This window comes from Panicum virgatum, chromosome 9K (assembly GCF_016808335.1).
Source record: "Panicum virgatum strain AP13 chromosome 9K, P.virgatum_v5, whole genome shotgun sequence".
In the NCBI taxonomy this organism is placed as follows: domain Eukaryota; kingdom Viridiplantae; phylum Streptophyta; class Magnoliopsida; order Poales; family Poaceae; genus Panicum; species Panicum virgatum.
This window is the reverse complement of record NC_053144.1, coordinates 4,699,599-4,714,217: the sequence shown is the minus strand read 5'-3', so window position 1 is coordinate 4,714,217 and position 14,619 is coordinate 4,699,599. Positions and strand designations below refer to the sequence as shown.

The following is a 14,619-nucleotide window of genomic DNA, read 5'->3' as shown; positions in this document are numbered from 1 at the left end:
TAGTACAAAAGAGCACCTTGAACACTTGACAATCTTCACAACTTGAGGTCATTTGTACTGTGTGCAAAGTAATTCGTTCTGATTTGTGAGATGCATCGAAAACATCCGAGGACAAACTTATTTGTCTTCAGACGAGCAGAATGCGGCGAGGGGAACCGGCACCCTGGAAATCGGAAGGTTTGAGTTTTGAGCGGAGCACCAAATACAGACAACTGCATAGAAATGTTGAAGAAACTGAAGGCTGATGGTCTCCATTCAAATTTCAAAATGGCACGACCAATTGCGAAACAAGAGCATCTCTGCTATCCTGATCACTGGTGCCAAAAACAGAGAATACGAGGCCGGAGGGGAAAATGACACTAGTGCACTAGCGAGTTGAGGACTGTCATTGCTCAAATGTAGTAGGGGATACAGGTTTTTTTTTGGGGGGGGGGGGGGGGGTCTGTAGACAACTCCAACCACTTGCCGCTATGAATCCATAACAAAAAAAAAATTGTAGGAAGGACTTAGTCCAGCGGCGATAGGAGGAGCTAGAGCCGCTTCGCTCCATACCCACCGCTGGATCCGCCCCTGCACAAATGACATTTGCCAGTAACCCAAGGCGGACGAACAGAATAGCTGGTAAGAACCAAGGTTCTAAATAGTTGGCTAGCCACGCTTTGAAAAGATTAGGATATCCATCTCTTACCTCTAAAAGGCTAAATCCACTAATGTCCCGCTATAACTGTTAAATCAAAGATTATTTAGCTAGCTAAACCATATACATAGTCTTTATTTCGTCTTTTCACTACTAAAAGAAACTTAACATTGACCTTTTCAAAACCCCTCGGAGGCAAGCACAATTATGAACCGCCTCAGTTAATGCCTCAATCGAGACAGTTATTTTTTATTAACCGAGATAGATAAAAATAACCGCATCCTAAAATCAATTAATCGAGGTGATTATTTCATAAGACCCTCCTCCAAAAATTTAGCCCAGCCCAATACCAGAAAGAAGGCCCGTATCTTATCTACCTATCGGGCCTATATATAAATAGAACTTAGGGTTTCGCCTCTCCCTCCCTCCCTCAGCCGCCCCTCCCTCTCCCTCCATCAGCCAGGATGAGGAGCCGGCGACAGGTCAAAAATTTCCCAATTCGCCTAAGATTTTCACACAAATCAACCACGTCGTCGCCCGCTGGCATCATCAGCAGGCCGCCCCCGGCCTACACCGACACCAAGCACCGCGACGATGTCCGCAAAAGGTGCCAACCATGGTTTTTAAGGCGTCGCCTAGGCATTGCCTAGGCGGCAAGGCGCTCTGGCAGAGCTGGGCGTCCCCGACATCATGCCAAAAGGCCGTGAGAATGAGAGAAGGAGCCAGGGACAGTGGAAAAAGTAAGGAAAAGTGAGTTGGGAATAGGCCAACTGGTCCCCGCATCCCCATCCAACAGGAAAAATGAGCAGCACATGGCATGGAGCAACAGGAGAGTTGGCACATGGCAGGAGAGGGAGAGTGCTGCCATTCTGTCAGAGGTAAAGAGAGGTGCTGCATCGTGCATGTGACAAGGGTGGAACAGAGCCTGTTGACTGATTAGCTAAACTAAGACTTCTCCTTCCCTCTTTCCCTTTCTTTATTTCTCTTCCTTCCTCCTCCCTGGTACTATTCTTGTTGTTTTCCATGTTGATATGGCGTCGCCTTGCATCGCCTTATAACGCCTAGGCGTCATGTAGGGGTTGAGTCGCCACATCTCGTCTTAATGCTTTAAAAACCATGGTGCCAACATCACCGTCGAGTAGGGCATTGTCGACGCTGTGCGGACCTAGTTGGGGACTCCCACATGGCGCTCGTCCAGCCCGCCGCGCGCCGCTCGCCGAGCTTTCCCGCTCTTAGGATGTCGCCGCAGGGGACGGGACCACCACCGTCGCCGTCTTCGCCGGATCCCTCCTCCACCGTTGGTGCCCACTCCACTACCGCTGCCGACACCCTCCACCGCCTCTCCACGCACGCCGTGGTGATCCTCCACGCCATGGCCATCCCCATTGAGCTCTCCGACCGGGAATCGCTCATCAAATCCCTCATCAAATCCGTGGACTCGGCGGCGGCAAACAGTGATGGGACGAGTGGGACGCGGTGACGGAGGACGGTGGTGGGCACGCGGGACACCGGGCGGATGACGCGCCAGGTATGGGTTGGGCTCGTGATGGGTCGGACGAGCTTTTCTCTTTTTTATTTTTTTTGTTTGATTAACCGAGACAGTTGCGAAAAATGTCTCGGTTATTCGTTTTTGCTCGCCTCGGTTAATCATTTTTGTAGTAGTGTTTAAAAATTTAGTATTTCATCGATGATGTAACGAAGGAATGAAGCCCAAGATATACTTCGGTACATGAAACTTTTTTGATTTCATGTTCATATGCAAAATTACTCATAGATTTATGCATGGTGTTGAAGCATAAATGCATAATTGTGAGAAACTTTTAGAAGATTAGAGGGTATGCATCAACCATGGTTACCATGCTTCATGGTGAAACATGAACTATTCTAGAAATTAGATATTTGTATGGTTAGATAAGTATGGGAAAAATTCTACAGTTATATGTTTTGTTAAAAAGTGTGTAAAAGATGGATATATGACAAAACCATATGAGTCATCGAGTCCTATAAATAGGGGTGCTCCCCTTCTCTGTCTCAAATAGGAGATGACAAGATTGTCATGTAGTGTAATAGTATTATGGTAGGATAGCCACATAAAGAGTGTAGAAGTCTTGTATTGTACTAAATTATGATGAATCAAGATTTGAGTTTCTATATAGAGTTGGTCTCTCATATTAGTGTCTAGATGAAGGTCTTCTTGGTATAGTATGGATATATGATCCGCGGAAGTTGCGTTATTACACTACTTTGATGTAGTTTTTTTGTAAGTGTAAAGGTTAGGGGCGCCAATTTCTCAACACATGGTATTTGCAGAACCGATAAATGGGTTAGATAGGCTATAGCAGACCTCTACAAACACCAATGCTAAATATCATAACCCGCTATTTTGAACACTGTTATTTCCTTGTCTTCTGGCTTCTCTTTCCCCTTGCTTTGTCCTCTTGACTTCCTTCTCCACCTTCACTTCTCCAACAACACTATGGTGTTTTGTTTCTTTGTGTTCGGTTAACATACAATAAGATAGCATAACAGTTAGATAGGTAGCTGCGCTACCATAGGAGGAGCCTGATGTTGCTTCCAACAATAATTGTTGCAGCAGATAAGAAATTTGAACCATCAGATGAGGTGATACTACATATTAGATTTTATGGTGAATCTATAAGGAAGGTTATCTCAAAACGCACACCTTTGTGTGTTTCTATCCTTCCTGAATTGAAATTTTTTGGCATTGATATAAGCGAGTGCTCCGTGATTCGTGACCATGACCAAACCCCCCTAAGATGGGATCAATCAGTGACTAGCTCTTGGACAGTTGATATACATATGAGGCTGAAAAAAGAGTTCCTAAACTATAATGATCAATAATCATTTGAAGCATGGGCCATGTCGCTAAGATATCCAGAATTCTTCTTTGAGAGGATCTTCATACCTAGAATTTTGCGAAGATCAAGTCAGAATGATGAATCTGTTATTGGTCTTAGGCCATATGGAAGTCATTTGTTGGTTCTCGTGCTGAAGTGCATAGAGAGAATTCATAAAGAGGGAAAATCCTTATGTGGATTGATTGCTCCTTAAGATCTCCTCTACATTCAGAGTCTAACACTATGGTAATTAATCTGATGTCTACCATGCATTAAAGCAGGAAAGATAGAAGCTGGATCTTCAACTGGATGTGGATTTGATTGAAAAGTTTCTGAAGTATGAAGATATCACTGGGAAAGTGAAATACCCAATGTATATGAGAAACTTGATAACGACAATCAATGACATTAAAATTCTCCAAGAACCTACATATCCGAGCGACTAAGATCCCTTCTCACTAACCATCTAGTGGTATGGACTTCAACACATTGTGTTGTTGACAAATCTGATGATTAAATATAATCAAGGTTTCCGAAGAAATGACAAGACAAGATTTCGGAAACTGTTGTCGAGAGATCCACTAAATTGGATAGGAGAAAGATCCACCTTTGTGTTTGTGTGTGTTTCCTCTTCCAGGTCGGGAGGCCGGTGGTGTTTGGGCGAAAGTAAGGCAGGCGTCCGGAACGTGCTGCGAATGATGCGGGAGGAGTTCGAGCTGACCATGGCGCTCAACAACTGCACGACGCTGGCTGACATCAACCGCAATTACATCCTGACCGAGGGCGATCGCCTCCGCCCCACCCCAGGTTGCGAGCGGAGACCGCCGCCGCCAGCTCGTCACCTAGTGTATCGATCAACAACCAGTGAGCTCGATCGTCACTCACTCAATATTCCCTAGTCTGTGGTAAAATAAGAACGTGTGCCAGATCCTATGTGTGTCCAGCTGGTGGGTGATAGATAATTTTGCAAGTCGATGACTCCTTATAATTTGAGTAGCATCGTCTGAAAATAAAATTTACACTCTGCATCACATCCTGAATTATATCTGTTGTCTGTGATGACTGAGCGATTTGGACACCGCCTTGTACTACTCCCTCTATCCAACTATCCAAGGCCCATTTGTTCATGACTCAAAGACCAAGAAAGAGTTAACTTGAAGAAAAATGCAATTACTTTGTCCTCATTTAACGCGTACAGTTTACCCTCTCAATTATGGCATTTGGCCACTGGGATCCACTGCGCATGGTGGACATGCAATAGGTTAGAAAAAACTATGGTGCCACAATGGATCCGGGGACGGAGTTACTCCGCAGCGGTCCACGAAGCATCGCGTGCCATGACTTCGAGAAAAACCGAAATAGTCCTTGCATATCTAGATTTTTCAGATTTCCCAACGAGCCTTGGATAGTTGGATGGAGGGAGTACTACCTTCTTTGTCTCACAGGGAAGTGCTTGGCCACCGGCGATCTTTCCTAGTAAGCTGAAACCTTTGGTATCACCATTTTGGTGCCCCGTTCCGTTTATATGAATTTCCAGGTGGGGAAATCTCCCCGCCGTAGTTGCATGCAAAAGAAAACATCACATGTTCACATGCCCGTGGATGGAGAACTGAAGAGAACTTTCAAATTCATAGTTCAGCATTTCATTTGGTCAGAAAAGCTGGATCTCACATTTTAGCAGTTAGCATCAGAGCTCAATCCTTCCACTTCTCAGGTTGCTGAAATTATCCCTCCTAGAGATGCCAACAGCACACAAGAGCACAGTGTGGGCAAAGTAATTTCTTCTAATTTCTAAGATGCATCGACGTCACAGGACAAACTGGATGGGTACCCCCATCCATTCATTTCAGACTGAGATTCTCGGCAGTAGAGGTGACTAGGAATATTGGTGCGCTACGCCGCGCCCGTAGAGTATGAGCGCCTGCATTTCGTTGAGCTCTTGTAGTGGCAAAACAATAAGGAGTTGAATAAATTTGGATTCACCAACTAAGGATAATATTCGTTAGAACATATTCAATAATTAAAATGTATATGCAGAAAAGTCAGTTATATACCATATGCTCTATTGAATATATCAGTACATGTATACAACTCAGCTATATAATACGATTGACTTGAACAGAAAATATAATTAAACTTTACAACACTCAGCTAGAGAGAGAGAGAGAGAGAGAGAGAGAGAAACAACAGTAGTGTTATCTCATCTTGACGAAGATACATGTACAATCAAAGGATGCTTTGTTGGCAAAGACCTTGTTCTCATGAGGTCCCAAAATACTGCAACGAAAAAGGAATTCCCGCCCAATAAATGATACTTTGTGAGTCACACAATTAGTATAAAACAGTCAGTAATATGGAAAAATATCTATCACTATAATTATGGTATCCTTCGCAAAGCAGCTCATATTATTAGGGGGCGGCATGTGCAGCACCATAAACAATCATAGAATTGTGTGCTGCAGCATGTTAATATTAATCTGCCTATAGATTAGCTGGCATGTAACTTTGCAATACTAATAACTCAAATCGAGTTGCAGCATCAAAAGTTGGCATAAATGGTTTTTGACACTCACCATGCATTTAACTTCTCATCATCGGGAAATTACATGATTTGGTGCCTGCATCACCAAGCCATAATTGACTTATCATCATCAGGAAATGAAATGATTTGGTGCCTGCATCACCAAGTTACAATTGATGTACTTGCAAAAGAGGATTTATTAGCAAAAGGGGAGGCCATCTGCATCTATTCTAACATAATTAAAAGTGGAGACTCAAGTAAAAACATGTGCTTACTACAAAGGTCGGAGATATAGAGCAAGGCTCTTAAAAACAAAAAGGGAAAATGGTACACATCAATATCTCTGGAAATCAATAGGTTTTTACTAACAATCAAGAAATAAAGGCCAGGAAGGAATATCATGCATATTGAAGGATATCCGGACAACAAATCTCTCTAGCGGAGCATTCATCTTTGTCAAGAATAGAAGGCATAGGGAGTAATTCTTTTGCATTCATCCGTAACCTGGAAAATAGAGGAATCAAAATAAACATAGTAATAGCATAAAACAAAAGACATGAAGCGAAATAAGAATAAAATCTGTGGAACATAGTGATTGCATAATTCTTAGTTAGCTAAAATTACAAATGGGTAATCGATCATCAGCGAAGGTAATTACACATGTATTAGAATACCTTAGGAGTGCATAACATGGGTTGAGGGAAAACATGTTAGAGCTTCCATAAAAGAAATAGACACAAAGCAAGATGGATCCACTTTTTTCTTTTATGTACAATTAAAAGGTCTGAAGGACACATAATAGTAAATTTTCAAGCCAATCTTTTCACATCAACCATATCACTCTTGCTTGCCAATTCATTTTCCTCATCACTAACAGTCTAACATTATATTATTTATGTTTGATTTCTTTCATAACAAAATAAGAAAACTCTTAGGCCCACGAGTACAAAAGGAAACAGAGCCCTACAATGCCATGACCTGTAATTAAAACTTATTAGTATTAGAAATTGACTAACATGAGAGCATGCTGAATCTACATATACCTAGCTAGCTCCAATTTTAGCACATCTTCAATCTATATATATATAGTTATATCAGTATGTTTCTACCAAAAAAGGCTGATGTATCAATTTTCCATGTAACCCTATCAAGTTAGATATTCAGAATTTTCTCCTGCTATCCCACAAATACCACACACAATGACAAATTGTTCCACAACATTACCTTAAAACTTCAGACAAAGAAGACATTGTGGCAGATCGTTTCATTGTGTATTTAATTGATAAATATCCCCCCTGCAGGTATTAGACTGTTAGTAAATTTTCCCCTTCTCAAACATAGAAGAAACACTCTCAGGGTTCGTCCAACATACAACAGCTTAAAGTGAAGACATAATCAAATATATTGTAATCTGTAAGTCAAAGAGGTTAGGGTACATGATATATAAATCTAATGTGGTGGAACAAATTGGGATTAGAGCAGCACAACAGAAATATCGCAACTCCTATAATGCCAAAAATACATTTTGTTTTAGCTCTAGATTTATCAGCAAGTAACTACAAAATTAAATGGCTAGTGCTTGTCCAGCTTATCGAATACCCAAGAAAAAAACTTAGTTGCAATTAACAGAGAGTAGTATACGTGTAGGAGTAGTGGTGATATGGACCTGTCACCTTTAGCCAACAGCAATTGATGATGGCGGTGACCCATTCAAGGAAGACCAGGAGGGTGAGGTAGCGAGGTTATGCTAAATCTGCATTCAGAAGCGAAGCACCTCAATCAAAATGAATGTGAGGCCATCGTTGCAGGAGGATAAAGGGGAGAGGGGAGGACAGGTACATCGTACACGGCTGCCCAAGGTTGCATAGGAAGGATCGGGAACAGAGCCAACAAAGAGGAACGGGCTTGGGTCGGAGGAGGCCAGCAACGGCTCTGCGACTGCGAGATGGAGGAGGCGACCGACTGTGAGGTGGATGAGGCGACTGACCGCGAGATGGAGGAGGCGAACGACCGCGAGGCCAGGTACGATGAATCAGGCGGAGACAATATGGCCCGCAGTCAAGGACGATGCGTAGGTCTTCCATGTTGACCTCCCTCCTGCTACGCGTAGCGGCAGCGTTTGCCGCCGGCGACGAATCCGCCGCCGTTTTCTCCGCGCCGACGGCATGGAGCCTTCTTCACGGCCAACAGGGGAGGAGGGCCAAGGGATTGAATCGAAGGGCCGGCTCTGAGGAGGCCGACGACGGCGCTGTGGCTGCGAATGACCGCTGAGGCGTGGGGCGACGAATCAGGCACAATCGATTTGGTCTGCGGACATGGGCGCCACGCAAGTCTCACGCGTGGGCCTCCCTTCTGCCGCGTGCAGCGGCGTAGGATGGACGCGAGTGGCCGGAGGCTGTCGCCTGGGGACTCTCCGTGCAATAACTATTTACTTTGCGCGATATGTGGCACAACAGGACTGGCAAGCAGCGGAGAGGCTCTCGCAGGCCTTCTTTTGGGTCCTGTTGGTTGTTTGTAGCAGTATAAGTAGCACAAAAAATTTGACTAATAATTAGGGTTACTAAATAAAAGCAATTTACAAAACTACTCCCTCCATTCACTTTTAATAGCTATATTTCAAAAACTTAAATGTTCAAAAATGATAGCTATATTTACTATTGATATGGGTTGTGACAATAAATAGCACTAGTTACAAGGAGTTTCCAGTTAAACCATTGGAGGACCAACAAAAAAATCTGTTACATTTATTAGATTGATAAGCACACTTGTGGTGGCCTTGATCATTGTGCCATATGGAAATATATCAATCAAAACTAAATGGAGGGAGTAACTTCATAACCCTGCGCTACTTCCTGAGATGAACCTAATTAGAACTTTGGCCGCACGTTTAGAGGATGGTTACTGTAGCATCACTGTAGCCAATCATCGATTAATTACTGTCATTAGATTTGTCATGAAAAATTACACCATCCGTAAAAAGATTTTGCAAATAAACTTCGTTTAGTACTTCATGCATGTGAGATTCTTTTCTCAAAAATCGTGTGCTATGGGAAACCAAACCGGGCCTTGGTTGGGCGATATAGAGTTACATATTTCCATCACTGAAGTGTGAGCTTGGTCCCACGTGTTAGTGACCGAGACCGGTTTCATTTCGCCAGGGTTGGAAGTTGGAACAATGGAATGGCAGTTGGTGAGAATCCAGGAGTACTGGCCCAGGCATGATCTCTGACCGTTGATCTGATGCATCCGACGGCTGCCGCAACCACACAGACACGCAATTGCCCGTTGGATTCTCTCCTTTCTCAGCTGCCCCCCAATTCAGTCCCCCGTCTGCTCAATCCGCCCCTGCTTCCCTCGCCTCCCCCGCCTCTCCGCCGATCAGCCGCGCCGCCGCCTCCCTCGCCGGCGCCCATCATCTGAAGCCCCGATCGCGGGCCCCCCTTCATCCCTCGCCTGCGTTGGACCCGACGGGCCTCGGATCACCTCCCCTGCCGCGGCCGCTCCTCTGTCAACCAAATCCGCCGCCGCGGCGCGCGGCGCGGGTCCCCGCCTCCACCGATCTCCGGTGAGTGTCTCGCGCCCGCCATTTGTCTGACGCAGCCATGTTTCCGCGCGCCCCTGATGGAGCGCTTGGTTCTACCGTGAAATCGTCTGTGCTCGTGAGCGGACCCTGAATTCCCCTGCTTGCGATTTATCTGTGTTTCTATGGCATGAATAGGGATTGAAATACAGTCTAGATTTGTCGGGCGATGGTCTTTTGTGGAACGCAAATATCTCGCTGCATTCGGATAGGTAACTGCTGGTCTGTGGTCTCTACTCTGTACTCTAATCCCTCCGGCGTGAAACGTGGCGTTTGCCCTACGCCTGCTTCCACATTAATTAGGTTCAGAATAGGGAAGCAATCAAATATTGATTTATTTTGTTTATTTTGCATTTTCTGCCGCCGCAGTGGTCAGGAGGCTCTAAAATAAGTATCTGCTGTGTATTTTGTCTGTAAATGAATGATGCTGGCTTGAGATGCCAGCTATAAAAAATCACTCGACTTCACTTTTCTGCTTGTTAAGATATTCACTGCAGAATCTTCACATTCTTGTTTAAGGAGAGACAATCAAGTTAGTTAGGCCTTGCTTAGGTATCAAGTCACTACGAACTTGCTATTTTTGGACAAATTTTGGATCAGTTTTAGCTTCAGAATAGGGAAGCAGTCAATTTTTTTAGGTTGTTTATCTTGCTGTATTCTGCCAGTGCTGTGGCTTAGGTATGAAGCTAAAACTGAATGAGTGGGATCAGTTTTAAACATGAATGTTTTGAGTAAATAACCACAGTTAGCAGTCATCCCACTCATTCTTTGTGATTTACAGTGGAGAAAAAAAATCATCTGTGCATGAAGCGCTGAAGTTTGAAGAGGATTAAAATAATTTTACTGACTTTCTTATGTTTTTTTGTTCTTAGAAGCAAACAATGTCCATGGGGAGGGTGGCTACTTGGACTAGTGTTGTCATAACCTATTAATAGAGTAATAATGAAAGGAGCCCGACTTTTACAGTAGCAAGATAATTTATGACTCATTCAGAACTAGTCAATTTGGCATAATTGCTGTTAGGAACCTTGCATGGTTCATTGCTTTAAACTCAAAATAATGGACTTTTCATTTGCTTTGCTTGTTCTGGCTGATTTGCCTTTGCTTACTGTTAGCTTTATTTTCTATATTTGTGCATCCTAAAATTGCTAGAAATATTAGTTTGTTACCTGTTTCTCTCAAATTAAAGCCACTGTTGTATTATCGAAGATCCAAAAGGTGGCAACTAGATTATTTCTGGATAATTTTGTGTTATTTTGGTCCTTGATTATTTGACAAACAAGGGTAATTTTTTTTACTTCTGATTCTGTTCCATTTTAATTTGATTGTCGTTTGTAAATTTTGATGGGAACAGCATAGTAGAACCAGAATAAGTCATTGTTTCAAAGGCAAGTGCAGTGGTGGTTCTGAATTGTTCTATTTTTCATCCTTACTTTATATGCTGTTCATCTAAATGAATTACTAAGTAAAATGTACACTGGCATATGAAAATAAAAATGTGTGTAAGGACCTTATTTCTAGATATGCCTCCTAGGCTATTTTTTGGCCTTTTTAATGTAATATGTAATAGTTCAATAACATGTGGAACTAAAGTTTTAAGAAGTGGCCCATTTGGTATGCCAAACAGGTTTGGCACGAACCCTCAACTTGGTCACGCCAATGGCTTGATTTGTAACTCAAGAGCGGAAGAGCCTAGTCAGGCCAAGCCAACCGACATATCACGACAAGCCTGTTGGCATGACTAAAAGGAATACTTAAAATTTATCTTCACATTTGTTATTACTAAGATTTTAGACTAAAAACAGTCTAAAAGAAAATAAAATTGCCTTCCTTCCTACTTCTTTTGCCATTATTTCAACTCACCATTATCTTTTGTTGTCCTTGTTCATCTTATACTCTTATTAATGGAAAGCATTTTATGCATTGCAGGTTTCATTTAGATTGGTAACCATACTGTAGCAATGTATTGGAGGAGCCGTGCCATCTAGACAAGCAAGTAGCATTGTCAGCCAAAAAAAAAAGTGACAATTGATTTGCCAAAGAAAGGTGCAAACATCGTAAATATGTCTCAAGGAACTTCTCCAGTGCCAAAAGATAAAGGTCCTACAACAGAACCTGGAAAGGCTGTGGGCATCAAACGGCTGCAGACTGATACTCCCTCAAATCCTGGATATCATAATGTTTATGTTAGAAGGAAAGTAGAATCCGAGCATAGTAAAGTGAACCCTTCTCAGGAGTTGAAAGGTAATGGAAGAGACAAAGCAAAAGAGCAGGAGGCACACCAAGATGTTCAACATGAGGAGGCCAACAGGCCTCAAGTGGCATCTCCTGTTGCTGAATCTGTAGAAATAGTATCTTCCAAATCTCCTGAAAAAACAAATCCAGAAATTGTGCCAGAGAAAACTGAGCTACCAGCTGCTTCTGGCACTGCAATTCAAGAGGATGTGAAACCATTAAACATACAATACTGGAACGAGAGATTTAATCGATTGCAAACATATTTGGAGAGCTGTGATCATTCGACCCAGGAGGGGTATTTGCGAAGTAATAAGTTTGTTAACACCTTTGTAACTTCGAGATTTTCCCCTCGCATAATCCTGATTCCCTTCTGTTGATTTCAGAGCTTAGGTCCCTTTCGGCAGCTGGGCGAAGCATGCATGCGATTGAGCTGGAGAAAAGGGCAATACATCTCCTAGTGGAGGAAGGTGATATATTACTTCCATTCTTACTTTTCTTGCCATATTGAAGGTTATGGTCATTTCGTTAGACTATCTTGTCGCACAGCATATGCTCTTGCATCTCAATAGTTTTCCCCTACCCTGTGGCGTGCCCCATGCATTCCCATCCTATATATACTTTGTCCATTGTCCCCATCCTATATATACTTTGTCCATTGAAGTACATACTATGCTGCCTAACCTCCCTCCCTCCATGTTCCCAAAAAAAAAAAAAAAAACCTCCCTCCCTCCATTGGAGTACATACTAGTATGCTGCTACCTCCCGTCAATCACTTTTTACCGTTGCCTGTGCCTTCAGCAACTTTGGAGCGTCAGTGGCAGTATGTGTCTAAGCACAATGGCTTGCATTAGCTTTGTACGAGCTGCAAAGTTTTGATGCCCTGTGTATCCAAGATTTGACCAATGTGATGTATCCCTTCTAAGTCACTTTAACAAGTCATAATGCTTTCTCTCTGTACTCCATAGTATATCTAGCAACCACAGATGCTACTGGGTAATATCTGATATCCATGTTTACACTTGATCTCTCATCTAACTAAAATAAACAGACAGCCATTTTGGTTTTGGGTTGATATTTGTGTGAGATAGTGTCGATTTACTTTAACCTATTTCATGTTTTTATTTTAAAAATCTGTGTATCATTCCATCGCACAGTAACACTATGGTTTTGCAGGGAAAGAACTGCAACGGATGAAGTCTTTGAATGTTCTTGGGAAGGTTTCCCCAAATGGTCCGTCGAAGGCAACACCCTTGCAGCGACAGTCTCAGAAATGAGATGCCCATGTCATGTAACATCAAGAGAGCGGCAATGCTCAAGTACATTGCTGAAAAGACGTGCTCTACTTTGTCTAGCTCCAGTTTTTTTATGACCCACTTTTTCCGTCCATGTAATGCATCCCTTTTTCTTCTTATATTTCTTTTTTTGTATTCGTTTCACTGTCTCACCACCTTGTGACGTGGGTTTGTTGTAATGATATGTAATTAGTAGTAACTCGTATAGATAAGCTTGCCATTCTTAACGGCAACAAACTATTTTCTGTTTGTTCCTTTGTCATGTACTGGTAATTTACGTGAAACTCAATGTGATATAGTTTTTTTTGGGTAGAAGAGACAGTGTGGTGTAGTTGTAGGAAATCCGCGCGATACTAATTGCCCCATCTTGCGAACGAGCGCTAGCTCGGCTGGTGGGAGTGCGGCAGCGAAAACCACCAGGTCGGGGGTTCGATCCCCGGCTCGCACAGGAAAAAAAAACTCCCTCGCTTGTCCCATGTCCAAAGCACTGTGGAGCGCGGTCTAACTCACAAGGCGACGGGCCCCCGTGTACGGGTGGGGCAGGGGTTCGGGGGTTTTATTGGCCTGCAGTGAGAAGGTCATTCTACCTCTCAAACAATGCAGTGGCCCGTGGGGGGCGGTCTGACCCCACGCAGGTAAAGTTTTTTTTTCTAATTGCCCCATCTTTGATTTAGCTCCCCGATTCGGCCCGCTAACACGAGTCGGCCCAAACAGATTCGTGTGAACCAATTCAGCCCGGCGACCCGGCCTCCACCTCGTCGTTACCCCCTCCTCTCCCTCCAAAAACCCTAACCCAAACTCAACCCCCAAAGCGCAGCTCAGCTCTCTGGCCGGCGGCGGGGGCGATGAGGGCGATCACAGGCGCCGTCGTCTCCTCCAAGCCCTGCTGCCTCCAAGAGGCCTGCCGCATCCTCGACCACTTCTACCACTCCTCCGCCTCCAACCTCCCCTCCGCCGACTGCGCCACTTACCTCCTCACCGCTGCCGAAGCCACCAGGGAGCACGAGCTCTTCCGCAGCACGCTCCGTGCTAATCAGCAGCAGGGTGCCGCCAATCTCGAGGCCTACGACTATGAGGGCGAGGGAAAGCACCAAGACCGGGAGAGGAGAGGGGACACGGCTGTTCCAACTGGTGGTTCCCACCGCGATTCCGCTGCGGAGGTGGAGTTAGACGCCGCCGCCGGCGAGAAGAAGAGCAAGAAGAAGAAGAATAGAGAGGATCGCCAGCAGGGCAGAGCTGTTGCTTGCGTTGAATCGCACATCCCCTCTTCACCGGAAATCGGCAAGGACAAGAGGGAGGAGAAACATTCAATTAAGGAAACCATCGCCCATGTGAAGCAGGAGCCGGTGGGCGAAGAATTGTTGAGTGAGAAGAAGAACAAGAAGAAAAAGGAGAAGGGTCGTGTAAAACTAGAAGAGGAAGCGAGGGATGGGGATGAAGTGGGCACAAAAATTGTCAACGACGGTGGGTTAGAACAAAATGTTGCCGGTGGG

General features: G+C 44.0%; 1 protein-coding gene and 2 long non-coding RNA genes across 11 annotated transcripts; 1 reads left to right on the top strand and 2 right to left on the bottom strand.

Moving 5' to 3' along the window:
• Positions 1-5,493: 5,493 nt before the first annotated feature.
• Positions 5,494-8,393, bottom strand: LOC120649529. 8 transcript variants are annotated; one of them, XR_005665287.1, is made up of 5 exons: positions 7,863-8,393; positions 7,658-7,769; positions 7,241-7,311; positions 6,069-6,520; positions 5,494-5,772 (listed from the first exon to the last, which is right to left on the bottom strand). It is a non-coding gene; the product is annotated as an uncharacterized LOC120649529 (long non-coding RNA). The 8 variants fall into 8 exon arrangements; XR_005665285.1 differs by having other exon boundaries at positions 7,856-8,392; XR_005665286.1 differs by having other exon boundaries at positions 7,683-7,769; positions 7,863-8,389.
• Positions 8,394-9,319: 926 nt separating this feature from the next.
• LOC120649527 lies at positions 9,320-13,420 on the top strand. Of its 2 annotated transcripts, XM_039926349.1 has the most exons (5): positions 9,320-9,581; positions 9,735-9,808; positions 11,526-12,140; positions 12,218-12,301; positions 13,008-13,420. In XM_039926349.1, the coding sequence occupies exons 3-5, from the start codon at positions 11,660-11,662 to the stop codon at positions 13,106-13,108; spliced, it is 666 nt and encodes a 221-aa protein (XP_039782283.1). In that variant the 5' UTR covers positions 9,320-9,581; positions 9,735-9,808; positions 11,526-11,659; the 3' UTR covers positions 13,109-13,420. The 2 variants fall into 2 exon arrangements, with proteins under 2 accessions (XP_039782283.1, XP_039782281.1); XM_039926347.1 differs by lacking the exon at positions 9,735-9,808.
• On the bottom strand, positions 11,995-13,010 carry LOC120649528. Its single transcript, XR_005665280.1, has 2 exons — positions 12,554-13,010; positions 11,995-12,515 (listed from the first exon to the last, which is right to left on the bottom strand). It is a non-coding gene; the product is annotated as an uncharacterized LOC120649528 (long non-coding RNA).
• Positions 13,421-14,619: the final 1,199 nt, after the last annotated feature.